This window comes from Lonchura striata, chromosome Z, assembly GCF_046129695.1.
Source record: "Lonchura striata isolate bLonStr1 chromosome Z, bLonStr1.mat, whole genome shotgun sequence".
Lineage (NCBI taxonomy): Eukaryota > Metazoa > Chordata > Aves > Passeriformes > Estrildidae > Lonchura > Lonchura striata.
The window spans coordinates 23,520,748-23,544,210 of NC_134642.1; the positions used below are offsets into that span (position 1 = coordinate 23,520,748).

The 23,463-nt window shown below is 37.8% G+C and overlaps 1 protein-coding gene across 9 annotated transcripts in view; it reads right to left on the reverse strand.

Annotated features, from left to right (window-relative positions):
- TJP2 (tight junction protein 2) overlaps window positions 1-23,463 on the reverse strand; it is a 61,836-nt gene that overhangs the window by 15,787 nt on the left and 22,586 nt on the right. For 4 of the 9 annotated variants that reach the window (XM_021530502.2, XM_077790463.1, XM_021530497.2 and 1 more), the window contains 4 exons: window positions 5,766-5,819; window positions 3,650-3,774; window positions 1,360-1,462; window positions 331-910 (listed from right to left, as the gene is read on the reverse strand). In XM_021530502.2, the coding sequence (XP_021386177.2) occupies window positions 331-910; window positions 1,360-1,462; window positions 3,650-3,774; window positions 5,766-5,810 (853 nt within the window). In that variant the 5' untranslated portion in view covers window positions 5,811-5,819. Of the gene's footprint in view, window positions 1-330; window positions 911-1,359; window positions 1,463-3,649; window positions 3,775-5,765; window positions 5,820-8,778; window positions 8,916-8,970; window positions 9,080-9,598; window positions 11,658-23,463 lie in introns of those variants that run through there. The other 5 variants (XM_021530494.2, XM_021530495.3, XM_021530499.2 and 2 more) reach the window with 5 other exon arrangements.

A 23,463-nucleotide genomic window follows, 5' to 3' on the forward strand; every position in this document is an offset into this window, starting at 1 on the left:
ATGTGCCAAATGTAATCTGAATCATGATCAGATCCATGTTTTCCCTCAGAACCAGGAGAAAAGGGCAGAGAAAATGGAAAACAAGGGACACAATGGCTTAAAAAGATTGAAATTATGTGGGTGAACAAATCTTTGCTCAAAGGTAAAGTTCAAGGTTCTGGGCAAAAAGCATCCCAAATCAGCCAGAAAGAATGAAAGAACAACTTAAATCACCAGTTTAAAAAGTCAACACTTAACCTGCAAAAGTAGAAAGTAATTCAGTTCTTGTTTTCCCCACCAAAACCCATGCTGTACTGGAAGTTGACTCCTCTCCTCCCCTATTATACCCACCTTCATTGTGTCTGCCTTTTGTTAAGAGAACACTGATGGGTGCATTCTGATCCTGCGGTCCTAGGTACTCGTGCTGGCGGTGTATTTCAGGTGAAGGACTGCGGGAATGAAGCCTGTCCCGACTACGACTCCTCATTTCCCTCCCATATCTCGGATCAGATAAAGATCCGTGACTGTAACTGGGTGGGCTGTAGTCTCCTCTGTAGTCCCGTTCATAGCCAGCATCCCTGTCGATGCTCCTTCCCCGGCTCCGATCCCTTCTATAGTCTCGATCCAAGCTCCTGTCAACACTCCTACCACGACTTCGATCGCGGCTGTAGCCGCATTCCCTGTCACAGTCTCTGCTTCGGTTACGCCCTCGGTCATGCTCATCTCTATAGCTCTGATCCAGGTTGTTTCCCCAGCTTTGGCTGCGCCCTCCGTTTCCACTGTGCCAGCTTCTCTCACTGTACCCACTTCGAGCACTTTTGCCATCAAATTCTGCATGGTCATCCATTACATCTAAAGCTCTGTCCTCATAGTCAAGGGAGGGGCTTCTCTGCAGCGCAGCAGCTTGCACTTTCCTTGGTCTTTTCACTACCTGTTCAGTACAACAGAAAACAAACAAACAAACTCCTGTCAAAGATCAGAATGTGAAACTGAACAAATTAATATTTTTCAAGCTTTAAATATATGCTGGGGAAAAAATGGAAGAGCAATATTCTATTTATTATTGGACAAGATCTGTGTATGCAGAATGTAATTTGCCTCACATAACTTCTATTCTGTACCACTCATTAGTAAAATAAACATTATAAAATAAACATTTTATTCTCATTTTTTCAACAAGATAACTTTGTGATACTGTTAATTAATTTCCATTTGTTTCACCTACAGAAACTATGTCTTTGTTTTATTTATTTTGTACTTTGCATACAGCAGAAGACTGCTTTTCTTTGTGACTTTAAATACTCTAAAACAAAACCAAAATCCTGACTGGGTACACAGGTACATACCTCTGTACACTGAATATATTTGGAATTTACTTACAATGGTGGCCACTTTTCCACTTTTCCTAAGCTGCTGAACTGCAAAAGAATGTAGAACATTTTCCATCGGGGTCCCATTAACTATGACCACTCGGTCATTTTCTCTGGAAATTGGAAGGGAGATAAAAAAGGAAAGAGAAGATTTAAGGAGTCTCCATGAAAACAGCAGAACAAAATTTCTTCTTTTGTTCCTTTTTTTTTTAAAAAAAAAACAGAGGAAACCTATGGATTTAATGCAGTTTAACAAGGAGTTTTGCTTTCAAACGCTGTTTGCTATATTAACTCTACAATATGTGAATACCAGAAGCAGCCTTCAGTACATCTAAAAACTAGGCATTGAGCAGCAGTGTCTTTGTGTATATACTGTGTTCAGCTGAAGTACCTTGCCATAATGGTTTTTAAAGAACACTTGTGATGAGTATTGAAACTTTTTTATTTTGGTCTTTTAGGACACCTGAGTTTTCACACCTAGTGATAGACTTCTTTCACATAAGAATTTCACAAAAGCTTCAAACTGCTGCAGCCATACTAGTATTTAGGCAAATATTCACAAGTACAACTGCAATACATTTTTCTTAAAATCTGGTGCTCATGTCACATCTACTCTGTAGAAAGGTGATCAGGAATACAAAAAAAACAAACAAAACCAATAACACACAAGAAGTCCTCCTTGCCCTAAAACATAGGCCAGCTGAGATCACTAAGTTTTCTGTTCAGACTTCCTGCATATCAAATAGACCACTGACACCTAAGTCATCCAACTCCCTATGAAATAGCCCCATAACAATGATGAATTTAACTCCAAAACTTTCATAAAGGCATTTCAATGCAAAAAGTGAAGGAGATAAAAAACCCCCAAATTACCACTCCTCATACTCTTTATATTAGTTTATTCTGGTGACTACCCAGTTACAGGCAGAACCTTAGCTCAACAAATTACTGGTTACTTTGACATTTTCTGCTAGATAAATATTTGGTACCAACTATTTTATCGTCATTATAATCAAATCACATCACAATCTTCTTTTCGAATAAGAAGATTATATATTCTAAGCTTCCATTCGTAAGGCACTCTAACTCTTAAATTATTTTTGTGCCTCTTTTCATACCCTTCCAGTTTCTTTTAGTGCATGAATATGCCAGAACAACATGCTATATTTCAGTATCAATTTCATCCAGATTTATGCAGCTCTCTGGACAGACCATACATCCAAAGCTAGTATTCAACTTAATGCTTCAATATTATGCAAAGAGGTCAATCTACATGTGCTCATTTCACCCTACAAAAGATGACACGATGGTTTTGCCCATCCACTCTGAAGGTTAGACCTATATTCCTTGATTTGGAGGAAAAGCTTTGCCTTAATTTTCTTCTGAATGTGTTGTCTGAAAGTGCCTGAATATCTTGGTATTCCATTGCCATTATCAATTTACCTATGATCTTTCATAATTTCTGGACATGATTTCATTCCCAAATCACACGTGATTACAGAACAGGATGGATGATAGTGGTAGTGTGCAGAGGTCACTGCTATAAAATGTAGTATTTGTGCACTTCTGTTAAAAATTATTTGTTATGTGTGTTACAATTACCCTTTTATTTAGTTACTCAACAACAACTACCATGCCATTTTCTGATCAAAAATAAATGTATAGCAAAAGGGACATAATCTACTCTCTTGATTTATTACTGCTGCACAATTATTTGGTATATTTCCAAACTGTCTAGTCCTCATCAGGTATTTCAGATCAAAGGATGAAAAACTGATGTAGGACAAAATCTCAGCCTACAGATTGTTTGTACATGACAGATGCTGGCTCACCAAGGATGAAGGTATCAGAAGGACAACAGAAGCTCTTTATTTCTATAATATTTTTCTTTCAGATATAAAATAAACATTTAGCAAACCTTATTTCGGCTGACTTAAGTCATTCTTGGAAACTAAAGATTGATCACACAATGTGTTTACTGGAGGAGGAACAAGGAGGATGTTTTAAGATACTAGAACTGTTTCTACTGTTTCTTTAAAGAAAATACAACATTGAAAGAAACATACTTAACTGTTAAAGACTTCAACACCACCACAATACAATGCAAGGAGCAACAAACACCTCTGTGTAGGTGTTTACTTGTTTTGGTTCTTTTTTTCTAAAGAGACTTCCAGATATTCAAGAGCGCACCAAATCTTGAGGTGATTAAATCACCAGGATCTCAGTCATGTCTGTCTAAAGGTTTTATGTATTCTACAGCCATGCCCCTCAAAATCCCAGACAAAGAAAAGAGTGCTTACTGAAGTAATCCATCTGCTGGACCACCTGGGAGAACATCCGAAATCACTATTGATGTTTCACCATTTTCAAAATGAGGGTTATCTCTGCCACCAGAAACTGCAATCCCAAATCCTCGTTTTGAATCCTTTACAATAAAATAAAATACAATAAAACTTGAATACATAGACAGAAATTTTTGGGAAGAGAGAGGAACATGAATACTCTCGTAATGGCACTCTTAAATAGATGTTGAAATATGATAGCTGCATGCACAGTGCTGCAGAAACACACAGTACCTCTAGATTTAAGAAAGATTAGGTTTTTACACATCCATGTATCAAGATGACAAGTTCCTGTCTTCCAAAACCTCTACAGCCTTATGGTTGTTAGTAATTAAGTAAAAAACATATTAAATTTGCTTGCATTTTGCTTCACCATCCCATGGGTTATTTTCACCAAATTCATTGTTAGGTAAATCTATTTAGTTAATGATGCTTGGGAAAGTAGTATAGCTTTCCCCGGATCTCATCTTCATTATGAATACTAAGTAGTTCCTCAATCAAAATAACAAGTTTATGGCTGATTACAAAGAGCAAGTAGTGAACTTGTGCATTGTCTATATAACCATACTCTGTCACAATCAACTATTTTAAATATAAAGTTATGTCATAGAAATAACAAATCCATAGAAGTCTTAAGATAGCAGTCATAAAACCAAAGCAATGCTTCACAGAATGCCAAGGAAACGTGTCAATAGCACCAAAACCTGAGAACTATTAGCATAACTGAACTGCTGACAGCAAGGGGAGCACAAAAACACACAAGTGTAATTTTATCAGCTACTTAACATACATATCATATCACAAAAAATTACATATGATGCTACATTTGAACAAAACATTTTAACATAGTGGCAAAGTAATATATCAAATTAAAGTCACGCTTTCCCCCCAACACCCAATCAGCATGTGTAGTTCATCATGTGTCACCTTGTGTTCCACTAAGGCTGACAGTAAGTGATTATTCTTTGAGGAGGAAAACAGCAACGTGATTTTCTTTTAAAACAGAACTTCACTTGCTACAGGCTTAGCTTTACAGGAAGCAGTTTGATGTTTTACACCAAAACAACAGATTCAAAGTAATGGCAAAATTAATGGTAGTGGTTGATACAGCAAGTTCACTAGCCCTCCATCATCTCAGTAGCCTAAGTCTGCCTCTGTGGTAAAGAAGTAATGCTACTTTACACAATATCATAGATCTGAAATGCTGGAAATTACAGGAACTAAGATCTTCTTCTGCAATGTTTTTCCTGTCTACCTCTGTAACCTAAAGCCTAACCTCTTCTTAACCATACCTTCTCACATGAAACAAGCTAGGTAGAAAAGATCCCTTATTTCACCTTGGGTCATCAAGTTCAGTTCAATGCAGAAGATGTGAAAAAACCAGAGCAGCTCAGTGCAGGCTGCTCACTGAACACAAATCATCAGAACAGCTGGGAAGACTACCACCACTGAAACCAAAGTGCACACTGCTACTGTGGTGTGGCAGCCTAGCTATTAAAGAACACAGGCATAAGTGCTCTATTTTCTTTAATTCAAAAGGACTCCATTTGATGAGACACTTCCTCTTTTCTCAAAAAAAAAACTTTTAAATTGACACCTATAGTCCACCTGTTTTGTGAGTTTTTACGACAGTGTTTTTCCTTTGGATTCTACACTAGTATATATTAAAGTATCTTACAAAAATAAAATCAGTGGAATCCTGTTCAGTTATTATTACAAAGCTTGGACATCAACCACAACCTGCTTGATAGAGCAATCTGCTTTACTGCTAAGGCTCTCCAATAATGAATTTAGCTAAGTGGTTGACATGTGGTATATCACACTGACATTAGAAAGACTAAATAGCAGTAAATACGGCACTTAAATTGTTAATTGAATTTACTTCTAACATTAAAGAATTGCACTATTGTTTGAGTAGCAACTAAGCTTTAAAATAAAAACCATATCTGATTTGGACAATTAATTAATCCTATTCTAGACTCAGACATGCTAATGATATCTATTGCGAAACATATTCAGAGTAAACCAGTGCTTGAATATTTGAAAACTAAAAATATAACAGGCAGTCACTCACCTTTTGTAAGGTCACTGTGTACTGTTCCCATATCAGCTCTTCCATGCCTGGGGCCTGTTGCACACAGAAACCAATTAGTAAAACACATACCACAAAACTATTCAAATTAGAATGTGAAATACCCCACTAAAACACAGGTTTAAAAATATTTTGCATATTCTAATATTTTGGGAGAATTAGTATTAAATTAATATATTTTAAATAATGACAATTTTTCTTTAAAAATGAAAAAAAATTAATAGGTCCAGGCTGGTAGAATGCCTTCACATTTCACTGATTTAACATCTCATTCTGATTTTCTGGAAAATCCTTATTCAGCAAAAGCATTTAATTCAGATCAACTAGCATTCTATAGCCCTGATTCAAATATCACATCAAATACTTATGGAAGACCTTTCTGTCCCCATATGCAGTAAGACTAGCACCTGAAACTGGGGTCTTCAAAATGAACTAGACTTCAGATCTCTTGCATCTTGTTCATGTGGATTTAACAAAATGTTTTGTCCACTATGAATTACATAGCTAAATATTTAGGTTCTTATCAAGAAATCAAATTTTACAGGAAAACACAATATATCAATATATAGTACAGATATAGCCATTTCTGTGACACCGCTCAGACACCTTTTTTTACCACATTTCCAGTTAAAACTGATCCCTTTTATCTTACATGATATAACCTGAAATCTTACCAACATCACAGCTTAAAATATAATATAGAATAATCACCCAGCAATGCTGCATCATATAGTACACAGCCAGCCCCTTCAGGGTAAAACTAGGAGAAAAATGAGCCACTGCACTGCAGAAAAATGACACTGAAAACATTTCAAAATGGAAAGTGTCCATTGCAGAAGAAAAATCCAGGCGCTGCCTTAGTATGTGCAAGCACATACTCAAGCCACAGGTTTTGTTTGTTTTTACTGAAAGTGGACTTCCTTTATCTCAGAATACTGAATCTCAGACACAAACTCAGTTCAGACTTAATGGTCTTTTTAAAGGCATCACAGGGAGTAATGACAGCTAAACTCACAGAACATCAGACAGAGAAGTGACAAAAGAAGGGTATGCCTGTAATTTAAGGCATCCCTTGCATTTTCAGAGTAAGACTTCTGGCAGTACACAACTGTTCAGCAAGCTATAGATGTTATTTCTCACATGCAGAAAAAACAACCTTATTGCATAGTTCCAGCTGATTCTGTGCACCACAAAGAGAAACTAGATTTACATTTTCCATCACACATTCACTGTATTGAAAAGCAAAAGTAAGTCCTGCTCAGAGATCCTGAAGGAACATGCAAAACATTCAGCATTCTTACCAGGAATTATACAATACTGATAGTATTAAAAATAGTGTTAAATTAAATAGTGTTAAATTTCCACTGTTCTGCCAGAAAATGAACAATGCTTTCCACTTTCCAGAGCCTCTGGTGTCTAATTAAAAAGAAAATTAGAAATAGATGTAGGAGATGATGGCTTATATTAAAAGTAATACATGTAAGTAATAGTTTTAAAATTTTGTCTTGTCTAGGTCAGATAAGAATGTGTTTGTAACGATTAGTATTGAAACATATGTGTCTTGGGGTCAGTGTTGAATGTGCCGAATCATATAGTAAAATTATTTTATCTGGCATTGCCATTTAACCAGCTAAGCTTTCAGCTATCTGAAACTGAACTCACTCGATATATTCCCTTACACAGAGAATCTCTGCTGCAAGTGAAAAATTCCTCCTTAATCAAGCTCTTCTTTCGACCTGCTGTGATGCTGCTGTAAATGGCAGTGACTAGGAAGTGACTAGGCTTGCTTACCCGGCATATAGGGAACAGCTTGCCTACTACTGACCCTTCCTACACTCCTGCTTTTCTATGTATTTTTAAGCTCTGCAAAAAATGAGCCTGTGCTGAAGAGGGGTCTCAGTGTCATTTAAATTCCATCTGACTTCACTGAATATACTTTTAGGAATGAAAGTCAGTACCAAATGATGGGTAAAATCCAAAGGACAAGCAGCTAGGACAGAAGATGGAAAATCTTTTCCATCCTCCTCTTGGTAAAAAAATGTAACATAAACATCACTTAAATTCAGTTTGCACTGTATGCTGCTCCTACCAACACTACATCCCAGCCAATAACTGACGCCAGCTCTACGTAGGTGCAAGAGTAAAGCAGGCAGAATGCACTCATGGGGAGCTTTCCACCCATGGGGACAGAGACAGGCCAGAGAAATTACTGCTTATTCAGTACAACACTGCAGGAAAGGGACTGAGGAAAGCACTGTAAAGGTATCAGGGATGTAAGGATATGAAACAGGAAAGTTACAGAAATTTTCTTCCAGAAAACTAGGCCTTCCATGAGCAGTGGCTTAAGTATAACCATGTGCACAAGTGGAAAGATATATTGGGTAGTAAACCAAAGCATCATAAGCCTACAGAGTTAAGTTTACTTTACTCTGATAAATAAGTATTATGGTATCTGGTAAAAAAAAAAATAGTAATAATGAAAGAGAAACTACTGCCTACAGACAATAAAATTAAGGTCTTGCAAGATGCCAAGCCCATAGTATCATCTCATTTGTGCCTAGAAAAAGATTCTCATAGTATCAGTGACTGTTTCAGGTAAATTCTGTGTAAATTTATGGGGTTTATTTGTACCTTGAAACGGTTACTGAAAATTCAACAGAAGATAGTTAAGCAATTAACTTTTAAATTCACAAGTATTTGTTAAAATAATCAATTTTTTTAAACTGCTCCTTGGGAAACTGTCTTCCATTTGCTGTACTCTGCATCAGGGAAGGAAAGCACACTATGTACTTGCAAAGCTGATTTTGTACAATGTAATTACCAAGACAACACGACTACTACTGCACTGATAAAAAAATGCAGGCTCTGCAACACAGTTCAGAGAACTGAATGGTCATTTTGGAAGCCCATAAGGCAAAAACAATCTCTAAACAATAATCTCTTTAACATTATAAAATGTACTGCTGCTTGCCATTATCATGATGCTAACCCATACCGTCAGAGTAATGAAGCAGAGAAGATTGAGAGGGAGAGAGAGACTACAAATTTTACAAATCATCAGTCGGGGACTTGATCAAATCTAATATCTAAGTCTCCACCCGAATTGCGAAATTCCTGTACTCCACATTTAGAGATGTGACTCTCCTCTGAATGCATCAAGTGATGAGTTATGAAAAGCCTTCATCACCTTGCCAATTTCTTCATACTTCATCTGTAAGGAAACACAAAGGGATCCTGAGCAGCTTGTGCATTCCTTACAGGATCGCAGTTTCACTGCAAGATTGCACACCAAAACACTGGAGAGAAAAAGGCAGGCACAATGGTTAAGAACCCCACCTCCAGTTACTAGCAGTAACTGTTTTACCACCCAGGTTTCACACAGACAACAGGCTACCTGCATTAAATGCAAATTATTGTAATTAGCTAGTCTAAATTCATTAGGGACTAAAGTCCATTTCTAATTAGAACACTGTAGTCAGGATCTGCTTAAATCTGTCTAATGCTCATATACTAAAATGAAAGGTGCTTTCTAAATAGACTGTTTAGCAGAATGTTTGGCAGGAAACTAGTCAAAATGCTAAAATTGTCAGTGTGCAACAAACAGGCAGCTGTTGCAGCTCTGACAGTCATAAGAGATTTACACAATTACTTGCTACTGAGAGATCACTGAAGACAACTTCATTCATGCTGAAAGAAGAACAAAACCAGAAGACCTGCCACAACAATCTATAAAAGTGAGTTGGAGAGGGGAGGGATGTATGAGGGGCAGAGGGGAAGAAAAGAAGTGGAGCAAGATGCAACAAAAAGCAACTCACGTGCCCTTTCAAAATCCCCAACTTTTTGACAGCATGTGACCACATTCTCTGCAGAGCTTGAGCTGTCTTCATTGTTGCAGGATATAATCTGTGAGGGAACGCCGTACATCCCGTCTTTTCATCTGTTTCCACCACTCAACACGGTTATGTAATTCTAATACAATAGTGGCCTACATACTCGAACAAATCCTGCCGTCAGTTTCACACAGAAACACATCAAAACCACAGCAAGGAAATGTACTGTGAGTTTAACTGACTACTGGTTTCAGAGATTCAGGAAAATGCAGTGCTGTAATCTTATGTTTGTTTGTTCTTAAAAGAAGTGTCAAAAACAGATCATTATGCAGCACCTTATTCTTCTTCCCAGCGCATAGGGGTTCACCACACCAATAACCTAATTTAAACTTACAAGAAAAGAGGCTTAAGAAGCACAGTGCAGGCAATCTGAAAATTCATATACTGTCTATAATATTTTACAGGACTATGTGGGCTTGGCTCCAGCAAGAAAAAGGAGAAATAAATACAAAATAATACTGCAAATAACAGCATTTTCCATCAAACATTTAGTAAAGTATCATCTGTAAGAACAATAAACTAATTGTACAGCCAAAGAGATAGGTTAACTTTATTGGAAAATAGGTCAAGCTATCACTTCCATTTATGCTGCGTGAATGCTGTGAAATTTAAGCCTCAAATGAACTTTTCCCCTAGACTTTATGTAAGTTTCACAGGCAGTTAACAGACAGGAATACATACCAAGTTTTGTACACAATGCTAACCAAAACCTCCATGCATAGATTCCATTTTTCACTAGTAGAGCAATATTAAGTGCTAAAGAGTATTAATTCAGAAAATGTGAAGGGTTCTGTTGTTCATTTTTAGTGGAGTTTTTTTGTTGTTGTTTTATTGGTTTTGGGGTTTTTATGGGTGGGGGGATGCAGTTAGGGAGAATAGTGGGTAGTGGTGTTAACTACAGTGGGACAATGCGTGTGTTCAGATTTTTCCATTCAAAATGAAGACTGAATTCAGCATTCTGTATTTTGACTGTGACCCCACCTCTGCACTAGCCAGCTGAATTAAGATGAACAGAGTCTTACACCTTCATCACCGAGCTGCCAGGAGTGAACACCAAGGGGATCCACGAGAAGCACAATGACACCAGCCCCCAACTCAGGCTACCCATTTGGACATGAGTATGACTTTTATTAGAGTTCCATCAAAATAGTTTAGAATCTCCATCAGCATTTCTAAAAAGCACATTCCTCTCAACAGACTCACATTCACAGTTTCCAAAACTGGTATTTATTTATTTTTACAAAAAGGGCAGGAAAAAGAAACAAATGTAAGAATGTCTTTGAGACTTCTCTACCCTTGTTTTCTTAGCTTTTCTGTTTTTCTCCCACTTGCCCCGAAAAAGCTTCAGAAGCACTTCCAATTGAGAAGAAAATACCATGATGACAGAGAATAAAAACTGTGAAACATGAGCTGTAGCAGTTCTAACAGCAAGGAGTCTGTTGGCTTTGGACTATCCTTTTCCTCTAAAGGAACATAATGAGAAAAAATGAATGGACAGCCTCCACCAAAAATTAAAATGAAATTTTTCTGAAAAGAAATTTAAAAAAATAAACAGGAAATCTAGGAACATTGCAACAAACTAAGAGACCAGAGTTAACAGAAAAATGCAAGTTTTTGCATTTGGATGCTCCATTTTGAAGGAAATCAGTATCTCCAGAATAGGAATACTTAAATTCAATCCTTTTAAACTGAGATAGAAAAAAATTCTGAACAAGCATTGTCCCAGACACTGTCCTTTCACTCGACCAGCATGCCTCTTCACAAAAAAATAACTATAAAGAGAAACTATAATCTAACTTCATTCCTAGCACAAGATTATAAAGGCAATTACAACCCTTTTACATATCACACCTATTATCCACAGACATTTAAAACTCAAACTCTTACTAAAAGCAAGCTCAATTCCAATGACAGATACATATTCTGGTTCTTTCTTGAAGTCTATCCTGACAATAAAATATTTGTGAATCATGTGGGGAAAGAAAACTAAGCATGCTGATCTGGTTTATAAACTGGGGAAAGTGAACAGAAAATGAGAGCTCTCAAAGACCCATGCAACCTCAGAACATCACAACAAAATCTTACAGCAGCAGGCTGCATCTCTCCACTGACTCTGGTCAAAGTTTTACACCTAGCACTATGTTTTGATCTCTTCCTCTACAAACAAGGAAGAAAAAGGGCGTTTTTTTCACACATAATCTATACAAGCAAGACACAATCTGTCCAAGCAAGCAGAAAGGATACCCTAAACAGTCTTATTGGCTCCATTATGGAAGCAACACAAAAAAAAAATAGGTCCTTGCCCTCCAACTTTTCCTATCCTCATTCATATGCTACTATGGATGTAAGCATAGAAACCCTGAAAGCCGAGTCTAGGTTTTCCCTAAAGCAAAACTAAACAAGAATTTCAAGTTTAAATGAAAGCTATCCACTTGTGAGAGACACAGGGGCAAGGACTTTTCCAGCCACTGATAGGAACAGCCACGTTGAGGGAGTCCAAAGCTGCATCAAGATATAAGTACTCCTGGTCTCAAAGACCAGGTACACTATCAGAAAAACTGCCCCTGCATCTCACCTGCCCTCATAAAGGCAATTATGACAGACAAAAAAGGATGGCCTTAGATTTACAGGCTTTCAAAGATCCTGATCCACTTCAGTTTCTGGACAACACTAAAGAAATGCCATCTGTATAGTGGAGGCTCAGTGAAATAAGAAGCAAACTATATATCTCAGTGTGCTATGACAATCTCCTCTTTTTCAGCTGAATGCCACAGCCCAGGTTATTAAAGATGTCTACAAAATTATGATGATGCAACACAAGTCACACAGCCAGAGCTTGCCAAGTATTCTTAACATAGAGAAATGTGACTGAAGAGGAAGAGCACCTTTACCAGGCCTTTCTGGTGCAGTGAGGAAGCCACTTGGAAGAAGGCTCCAATTGATGTGTTCTCATGAATTATCTGTGTATGATACAGCAGACCTTTGATTAGGATCCAGGAAAATGACAAAAAACTACTTTTACCCATGGATCATTCACAATACAGCCAACATCTCACACAAAAGAAAGTACCTTATTTTTTTCCACTAAATGCTCTGATTCAGAGAAGCATATCCTATTTTTCATATAGGTTCCTGCACCAATACAGCAACTCTCAGAACAGCAACAGATCCTCCTCAAGAAACATGTTCCTAGAATGATGAATGGCTCAAATTAAATAAAGAGAAGTCATAAAAAATGGTATGCAAAAGATATCCACTAGAAGTAAAAGATAACTGCTCTTCAACAATGGCAGAAACTCCTTCTCTTTCCTCCTAGGGGCAAAGAAGAAATTTAAGGTACAGCTCCATGTTAAAAGATCATCAATTCTACTTTTACATTCCAGTAAAATCAAAAATTGTTGCTAACATCACAATGGGTTATATTACCAGGATGCAGGAAGTTGAGGAAAAAAAGTCACAAACTCAACACATAAGTATATTTCCGCAATGGAATGGAAATTTTTGAAGGAGAAGAAAAAATTCACATAGAAATGAGACAGACAATCCTTTCTTCTTCTTCCCTCTAATGGAGAATTATCAGTTACATTATATAAGGTTTGCTTTCACCCAAATTACACAACAAGAGCAAATATTAGCAAAATACTTTTGCTCTATTGGCAAGGTAACAAACACATTCACCAGCAACCTGGTCACGTGAATGTTGTCCCTGCTCATGGCAAGGGGGTTTGGAATTAATTTATTTCTTCAGTCCCTTCCAACCCATATCACTCTGTGATTTTGTGTATTACCAGACCTTGTGTCAGCAACTGTTTGTTTTTTTTTACATAGTGCATGTAGAAACAGCAATCTGAAGGGCTGCCTAAAAAGATCTAAAGAAAAAATAAATTGAGTGTAACATTTCTAAAAATTTGTTTTTCATAGATAAATAAGAGAAAACCATGTTAAGTTGAATGTCACTATATAGAAACACAAACCATTCTTCATGTAAAAGACAAGGTATTGTTTAAAGTTTTTCTTAATCATATTTCACCCAGAAGTTATACCATTTGGTCGCTATAAATTGCAAATTCTATCTGAAACAGTACTGGCAAATACTGCACAAAGCACAACAAGCCTATTCCAGGCATTCACCTACCAATCTTTACTTCTTAAGTTTCCTGAAAACTTTTAAAATTACCGAATGAGAACCATTAACTACAGTTAACAAAACAATAATGAAAGGGTCTTTTGTTTCACTTCTTTCAGGAATAGTATGAATCCATCATGATAACAATACCCACAGTCATTGCATGACACTGTGCTGATCACTATTTCACTATGATTTTTGCTTCCAGTTAGCAAAACTACTACTTCTTACAAATCAACCGGTACCAAAGCTCTCAGCCGCAGAGCCAAGAGCATAATTTAGGTTTCTTGACTTCAAGTCAAGTAGCCTTAGTGCTGTGCAAGGAAGCCAACAGAGAGATCTCCTCCATCTCTGTCAAATACAAGTTTTGCAGGAAAATAGCCCCTGTAATCGGAAAACAGGGATCAACCTTATCCCATTGTGGGATTTTGAGCCTAACAGGTGAGGAGGAATTTAGGCTGGCAGAATCTGCATTCATTTCTGCCTCTTGTTGCACTACGACACAACAAACGCCTTCCAGATTGCAAATTGAACCAGAATCCACCCCTACCAGAACTGGGGAGATGAAGGGCAACAGCATCATTCATCAAACTATTGAGAATATTAATTGACATAAGCATCTAGGTCTCATTTGCATTGTATCCCTGATATTAACATTCACAGCATAATGCCCCAGATCTCCCAGTGAACAAAAAATTGTTTAACAAATCAGCCCAAGGGGATGGAAAAAGGTTTCACACACAGAGAAGATCTATGCTGATCTGGATCTTTGACAAGTTGTGTGCTTTTTAATGCAAAATATATCTCTTCATCCAGCTCACAGCATTTAAATGAAAAACAAAGCTTAAATTAAATTAAGGACATCACACAATCCACCCAGTGCAGCAGCCTCTGCAGTAGCACTCTTCAAATGGCTCACTGTGATGAAACAATATCCCCAGTTAAGAGAATTTGTGCAGGAATTTGCCCAAAAAAAGTTAAAAAAAAAAAAAAAAAAAAACCAAAACCACAACAACCCCACATCAAAATAGAGACATGTGATTTCAATTTTGTAAATACTTAATTTTTCTGATATTCCAAAACAGAAGGGAACTGAAAGAAAACTGAAAAGAAGACAGTAAATGTGGCAAAAAGCATCCTTTTGGTGCATTTTAGCCTAGAGCTGGATAGTTCTGTTTTGTTTCAACTCTGTATTAAAGAAGCACCTAAATAAAAATGGGGAGACTGCACATCCAAATACCTGAGTAATGCATACACTAGACTCTCTGGAGAAGAAAAAAAACACAACTTGTTTTTGTGGAAATTTTTTTCAGTTCAAGACATTAAGATACTCTCTAGGAAAACTGTATTTCCTACATATTTTTACCAAATGTTTGTCAATTATACTGAAAATTTTCAGAAAATGGGACAAGCATTTTTAAAGGAAGAAAAGGGAGAATCAGGATTTTCTTTAAATATTTTGAGGTCAAGTCACAATTCACCTTAGAAAATGCTTATGAAAGTCTAAGGTGTGTTGTATCTTTATTTTGTCTGTTCTCTTGCTTTCTAGGTGCTTTCACCTTCTCAGACTTGTGAAAGTTTCCTTGCCTCTAAAAATGAGCAGCTTTGGAAGGGTCTCACAAGACCAACACCCTTTTCCTCTTTGGCTAAGCAGTTTTTCCTTCCCAAACACACAACCCCATAGGCTGGCCTACAGCTTTGCAGAGTATGAACTAAACAAATTATTTCTGACCATCACAGTTTCCACACTCCTCCTGCTCATTTACATGCAGCGCCTTGACTCTTGAATTCTGCTGTTCAGTTCTTAAAAAGAAGCCAAGACAGCTTTCTAAAGCCACAAAAACATCCTCATTTTTTCTCACTGAATTACTCTCTTGCCATTTCCACCAGCTGAATGGGCAGGCCAAGGGAAATGGCAGAACAAATATTAGAACTCTGCAGCTAAATTCAACTTGGACAACAGGTGAGGCTTCACTTTTAAGGATTTACCAGGAAAACAAGATTTTATAAATGGGACAGATTAAATCATATAATCATTTAGATTGGAAATGTCCTCCAAGATCATTGAGCCAGCTGTTAACGTAACACTGCCAGAATCACCACTAAACCATATCCCTAAGAGTACACCTACATGGCTTTAAATAGCCCCAGGGATGGTGACTCAACCACAACCCTCAGCAACTTGTTCCAGTGTTTGATAACCCTTTCTATGAAGAAACCTCTCCTAATATTAAATTGAAACATCCTCCTGGCACAACTTGAGCCTTTGTCTCTTTTTGTCACTAGCTGTATGGGAGAAGAGACCCCACCCACCTTTTAGGCAGTTGTGGAGAGCAATGAGGTCATTCCTGATCATTGTTTTCTCCAGGCTAAATACCCCCAGCCCCCTCAGCTGCTCCTCACAGAGCTTGTGCTCCAGACCTTTTACCAGTCCTGTTTCCCTTCTCCAGACATGCTCCAGCAATTCAACATCCTTCTTGGAGTGAGGGGCCTAGAACTGAGCACAGGATTTGAGGTGTGGCCTCAGAAGTGCTGAGTATACATGGACAATCACTTCCCTCCATCCTGCTGGCTACACAGCTGCTGATACAGGTCAGCATGCCAGTGGCCTTTTTGGCCACCTGGGCACATGCTGGCTCATATTCAGCTGCTGTCACCCAGCACCCTCATGTCCTTTTCTGCTGGGCAGCTTTCCAGCCACCCTGTCCCCAGCCTGTAGCACTGCCTGGGGCTTTGATGAAAGTGTAGGACCCATCCTTTAGTCTTGCTGACCCTCATGCTGTTGGTCTTCGACCATGGATCAAGCCCGTCCAGAACCCTGTACAGAACCTTCCTCCCCTCCAGCAAGCGGATCAGCACTCTTGTCTCACTCTGATCTGTGCTGGTGTGGCCTCACCTTAAGTCCAGTGTGCAGTTTTGGGCACCACAATACCTCAGAAGATATAAATTTATTAGAAGTATGCTTCCAAGATGATGAAAGGCCTTGAGGGAAGCTGTATGAGGAGCAGCTGACGTCAACTGGCCTCTTTGCCCTGAAGAAGAGGAGACTGAGGACAGATCTCAGCACAGTTACAACTTCCTTGTGAGGGGCAGGCACTGATCTCTTTTCTGTGGTGACAGTGGCAGCACCTGAGGGAATGGCCTGAAGCTGTGTCAGGGGAGGTTTATGTTGGCTGTTAAAATAAAGGTTTTTCACCCAGAGGGTAGTTTGGAACTGAAACATCTCTCCAGGGAAGTGGTCACAGCACCAGTCTGACAGAACTCAAGCAGTGTTTGAAAATGCAATCAGGCACATGGTGTGATTCTTGCGAATGCCCTGTGCAGGGCAAAATACAATTTCTATTTACACATATATGCACACTAAATATACACCCTGTGGCAGAGACGAGCAGAAAGCAAGCCTGCTTTCCTTCCCCCACCGGCTTAGGCTGCACGTTACAAAGGGTTACAAGCACCAGGAGCAGCGCTGCCACTTCTGCCGAATTTGCAGGGCACTTCAGAGCCCGGGCAGGCAGCGCCACAAGCAGCCAGCCGTGCCGGATCCCGCAGCAGCGCTGCCCGGCGCCGGGAACCCGCAGCACTGCGGCCACTGCACCCTAACCTGGAGGAGTAAAAAAAGGCAAAAATCCTATTTCAATCCCATCCTTTCACCGTAAATATGACAGAAAAAGGATGTTAAAGCAAATTTCTTAGGTGCTTTTGCTTTTCTGTCTTTTATCTCAAGCTCATACCCTTTCTCAAACAGACTGGGGTTAGGATTGTTTGTTCGTTTTGGCTTTTTATTGATTCCGGCTTTATTAAATGCCTTTTCTTACCACACTTATTTCAATAATTATTTGTACTGTTTATAAAAAGGAAACAAATATATTTCCCATGCAGTTTCATGTTCTGGAAAAAAAAAAAGAAACATCTGGTACTCAAACCACGCACTAATGCAGACAGAAACACCAAGATACCACGAAAATAGGTACCTGAAAATTAGCAATCCTACATTTGAGCACTTAACAATAAAAAGGAGAGCTATAGTTACATTTTATATAATATAGTTACATTTAGAGTTAAAAATTTTTCCTCCTAACTGCTTTTTACCTGAACTTAAACAGTTTACACTTTCAGAAAGTACCACGAGGTCCTTCAAGGTCCTGATTTTGCTGATTTTTATAAAATAGTAATTTCTCATTACACTAGAAAAGTAAACAACACACACAGTGGGATTTTCTAGAATTGATTCCCTTGTATTTCACAGTACTTGTGATCTCTGACAGTAAGAACAACAGTAATCATTGCAATCGAGTATGGAAAAATTACTAGGGATTGTGTGGTGTCTTTTTAAAACAGTGATGCTTATTGAACAAGTTAATCTCTTTCAGCAAGAAAGTCACAATTTCTCATTTTTAGCAAGTAAGTCACATTTTCACATTCCCTCTCTAATTATTGTGGAAAGGGATTGCTACAAAAACAGTCACCTGAATTGGTTTGGTGAGACCCAGAGCAGGTCATCATTTACCATGATCAGAGGCAGGGATGGGGGAAAAAGCAGTATTTATGAAGCAGAGTCTAACAAGTTCCAAACATTAAAACTCAGTATCAATTTACAGCCCCCATATGCTGTGTCAATTAAGAGTACATACACAAAACTTTTCTGGGATTAGTGGAGTAGTTTGCACTTGTTACAGCTGAATTCTACTGGACTTAGATGCACAAATATGCATCATCAAAAAACAGTAAAGTGTCCCGTTATAAATTAAACAATAGCTTGTTCAAGATGTAGAGGCAGGAAAAAAGAAACTGGTTGTATTCAAAGCACAGCTGCAAGATACTCAGGCCTTATTTACTAATTACCTAAATCTCAAAAATTCAGCTTAGACCTATTGCAGGAGCAAGTTCTCTATCTTTTGCTCAACAGTTTTCACATTGCCCTTGTAAAATTGTTTCAGTGCTCCCCCAACAGGAAGCAATCAGTTCTTCAAAATTTGTGAGGGAATAGCTTCAATTGAAATTGAGAACTGCCATTTGGGGAAAAAACAAAACAGATCCTATTTCCCTGTCATCCCCACCCCACCCAATTAAATTATTTTAATTTTTAGAAAACAGTTTCTGCCTCTTGAGAAATAATACTCTAACAACTAACTTTTTTTTTCATCAAAGATGTCTTGCTTTTCACATATTGCTTCACAGAGGATAGCCAGAAGCTGGTTTTCCCTAGTGTTCTGGGACCTATGGCAGAAGTCCTAGGGAGGAGCCTTGAAAATGACAACTTACTCACCCACAGGTGCCGAAGGTGCTCTAAAGAAAACAAACTTCACCTCCTGAGGCACAGCATGTGCCCAGTCTTGCAGTGAAGTAGATTTCTCCACCACCCATTTTTTAAAAACTCAACAAGGCTTGAGGAGATAAAAATCTGGAAGCCAAGTGATTTATCTGAAGATCAAAAAATTAAGGTAAAAGGCTGAAAGACCATTTATACTTGAATGTTGGGTATGTGCATACACACTGGAAAGTAAAGTGTTTATTTGCAGTTCTGTTTTCTGAATGTTTTTCCTAGACTTTCATCCTCTCACACAGATTATGGTGCTAGGAAGATTTTTTTTGTATAGTATATGCTTCAGGAAGGTAACTACTGAAGTTACATAGAATTTTCAATTCACCAGATCAACACTGGCTTTAAAAGCTACTTCTGACTTAGCCCCATTCACTTTAACTTTAATCATAATACATTTCTTTACAGTCACCATGTTTCTGGACCTTCTGCTCCTTGGGAACACACAAAATGAAGTCTGAGAATTAAAGTGCTAAAGCAAATTGTGCATAAACTGAGATCAAGGGGACTTGAACTTGTCTTGGCATAATAAAATAAAAATTCAAAAGTTTGGTTCTGGTGTACTTCCAGTATCAGGCTTTGGTGGTGAGGTAAATCAGACGCAGTAGGTGTACATAATAAATTTCATTAAGAAAAAAATTAAGTTAACTGTGAAATAAAGTAAGTACAGCCACCATTCCCAAAGTGCCTCATTGCATTAATTATTTATTCTCTGCAACTAAAACATAGCTTTAACTCTTGTGGCATCTTAAAATTAAAAAGAAAAAAATAGGAAAAAAACCCAAAAACCCAACAAACAAACAAAATCACAAAGAAAAACCCACAAAACAAAAACACAAACAACAAACCCAAAACTACCCCCCCTGCAAACAAAAAAAAAAAAAAGCACAACAAAAAACTACCAAACCACTGAATTGAATTGAAGCGCTGCATGTATTACATGGTTCGGAGTTCTAATTATCATTTTATTCTACTTCAGCAATACACTTTGTACTACTACTGTTTTTGAATGCTTCATCTTCCTGCATTCATATTCAAGTAGCAAACCAAGCAGTAGAAGTGACCAACTCTAGCATCAAAAGATTGTTATTCCATTGGTCAGTCAACACCTGCAACTCTGGAATCTGAGAATAGCAAACTGGGTACCTGTCTACTTCTCCCTGCAACTGTTTTTTAAAAGGCCAATTCATTACTGGGATACAATTCAAGCAGACCAGCATTTATATTTAATCATCAAGTCATAATGCAAGACAATTCTAACAATGGAACAATTGTTCATTTCCAAGCTTCATCACAAACCAGATTTTCTATCCCTGTTAAGGTTTCTAGCAGCCTTTGTTCTCACTCTATTAATAGAACAATGATACGCCATATTCTTGAAAGCATTTTACTTTTAGTCAAGCATTCCTGTGTGTATGTATCTAAGTATGTAACCTTACTACACACTGTTCACATCAGCTTTATTTTCTTCTCTGAAGTAAACCTGAATATAGCTCTGTGTAATGCATAAAATTTAATGGTACATTTGATCACATCTATGCTTAAAACCCCATAAAATTCACACTATGCAATGCATTTCATACAACTACCAACCCAATGCAGAACACAAACATCAAACTTAAGGCCACATCGACCAAAAGACACCAGAACTCTATAAAACCCTATAAAATCTAGATTTTTCAAGTTTTGAGCTTGAAGTCATATATTCAGCATCATTCATATACATGCCACAACAAACAGCTCAATTTATCAGCCAACTTTTCACTGTTTTCCAGTCACACTATTCATACCTCTCCACATTCCTTTCCTTCTACCACCACACTCCAGCCTTCAAGGTCTTAAGCAACTTACCTCTCCCTCTCAAGATGTCTCAACAGTCCACTCAGCCATGCCAGAGAGCACTGCTGAAGTTCACTCCTAAACTTTAACATGTCTTGCACGTAACTAAAATAAAAACAAAATCTGTTGCAAAAGGGAGTTTAGCAATTTTTCTGTCATCCAGACAGTGAGTGGGATGCACTGATTCAAGTGGGATGCACTGATTCAGATCTGGGGATTGCATTTGAAGGGTTTAGGTCTACAAGTCCTAAAAAAGTTATATCTTACATTGATACTTCTCACAGTGTATCTGGAAAAAGAGTAAACAAATAATCACCCAGCCCCTCCCAAGACCCTATATACCATGAGATAAAGGATTAAGCCAGCTGCACCTGCTTCACTAAAACATTTAGAATCCCTTTACTCACTGTTCCTCCTCAGTCCAAAGGACTATAATTATTTTTTCAAACAACAAAATCAATCATATAGCCACACTCTGAATTCTTCTGGGACATTGTGGCCAGCAACCTATTATCCAACATAAAACAGTATTACACTAAAATTCACCCGTACATGGTAACACTGATAAGACACTCTCAGGCAAGAAAACAACAAACGGGTAGAGGAGAGTGGTAAAATTCAAGTGTTTTCCATTCCTTTCCCTCAATATTCTTCCACGGCTGGATGTGAACTCTACGTATACCATGCAGTTATGCATGATTTTACTAACATAATTATGAAGAATTTAACACATACACTTCCAGCATTTGTAGAAATTATTCCTACCAATAGTGTTAACTACAGCAGTCAACAAACAAGTAGTAAATCAACACAAGGGGCAGAGGGGTGAAGTCAGCTGCCCCTTTTCTTTCTTTATCAAGATAGTAACTTTCACGTGCCTGGTTCATTCCTATAGCACTAATCCAAGTTTATGTGCAGTCCTTCTTTCTTCACTTGAAAGGATGCTAGCAGAACAATTTAAAACTTGAGCCCTTGATGCAATATTTCTACCAAAACACTTGATATGCATGTAACATCAATGTAAGTAACTTCAGGCTTCACTCCAACCATTAAATGAAACAAAACTGACACATCCCTATGAAACAGGGTCATTTCCACTGAACTGCAAACTGAGTACACAAAGAATAAACTAACCAGAACAAGCTCAGCAAGTGACAGAAGAAAAATTATTCCTCCTTTTGCAACTTTCATAAACAACATGAGGCTTTGGAAAGAACTAAGAAGGAAAAACAAGAGAATCCTTTTGCATATGTGGCTGAAGGGAAAATAAACAGGTCATAATCATTAAGGTTTAGAAATTCTTCCATTAAATTACCACCCAGAGCAAATCTCATTTTGGTAGCTACTAGAAGTTCATTCTCAACTGAGATTTGGAACAGAAAGTTTTCTTCTTGTGGTCTGAGCCACATGAAAGAGCATTATACAATTCAAGAACCTTCTGACACACAAAGTAGAAGCAAACTATAATAAAGTTCCCACCTGAAAAAACCCTGAAGTTATGTACCTGCCTACAGATGAAGATGCTTTTAAAAAATCTAATCAACTTAGTGTGATCTAAGAGTTTCAGAAGATATTAGGAACTAAGTTGCAGAAGATATTAGGAACTTATCTACTGACTTCTACAACACAAAGCAGGAAAAGAAAACTTGAAAAAGGAGCTGAAAAATAGGTCAAATTATAAAAACAGGGGAGAGAAGTTAATAAATAAAATTCAACTTATTAAATTCTATAGTTCACTACCATAGCAATATTAAATAGACATCATAACCTGTCAAAAAAAATCCATTCAGAAAATTATAAACATACTGAAGACATCCACGTATGTTAGAACTAGATTGTAAGTATTTCACATACACTAAAGGGACAGAAAAGAGGGATATATCAACAGTGGTACAGGGGGTCTCACATTCCACCAATAGCTTAACAAGTGTCTCTGAGGTACAAGACTCCTCACTTTCTTCCACCATCTTAACCTATCCTTAAAACTTCCAGGCTTTCAGCACTAGGCACTGCTCACAAACAGCCAGGAAAGAATTATTGCCAAAGGGGAACTGAGTGCACAGCAGCTATTGGAAATGTCAGCAGGCATCCATCTGCAATCAACAGTATGTCTTCAGAAGTCTGACGCTGGGATTTTTTTCCCTAATGTAACACACCATACAGATGTAAAGCACATACAAGTATTTATCAACTGCCAGCAAGTGAAAGGGAGTTCCCACCAAAGTACCGAGTCAAAAACAACATCCCCACTGAAAGACTTTTAGGAAACTAAGTGTTGGAAAAGAAAAATTTACAGCCAAACTATAGTCGTTACTTAGCCCACAGACAAAACAATGCAAGTACAGCTCCACACAGAATAAACGAGTTCTTATGCATCATCTAAAGAGCATGCACACACATGCTACCAATTAGCTATGCTACTGTCACTTCAATTGCTTTAATAATGTATCAACTCTATGAACAGAATAACCAAAACCACTGACCACTTTTTATTTCTGGAATAAG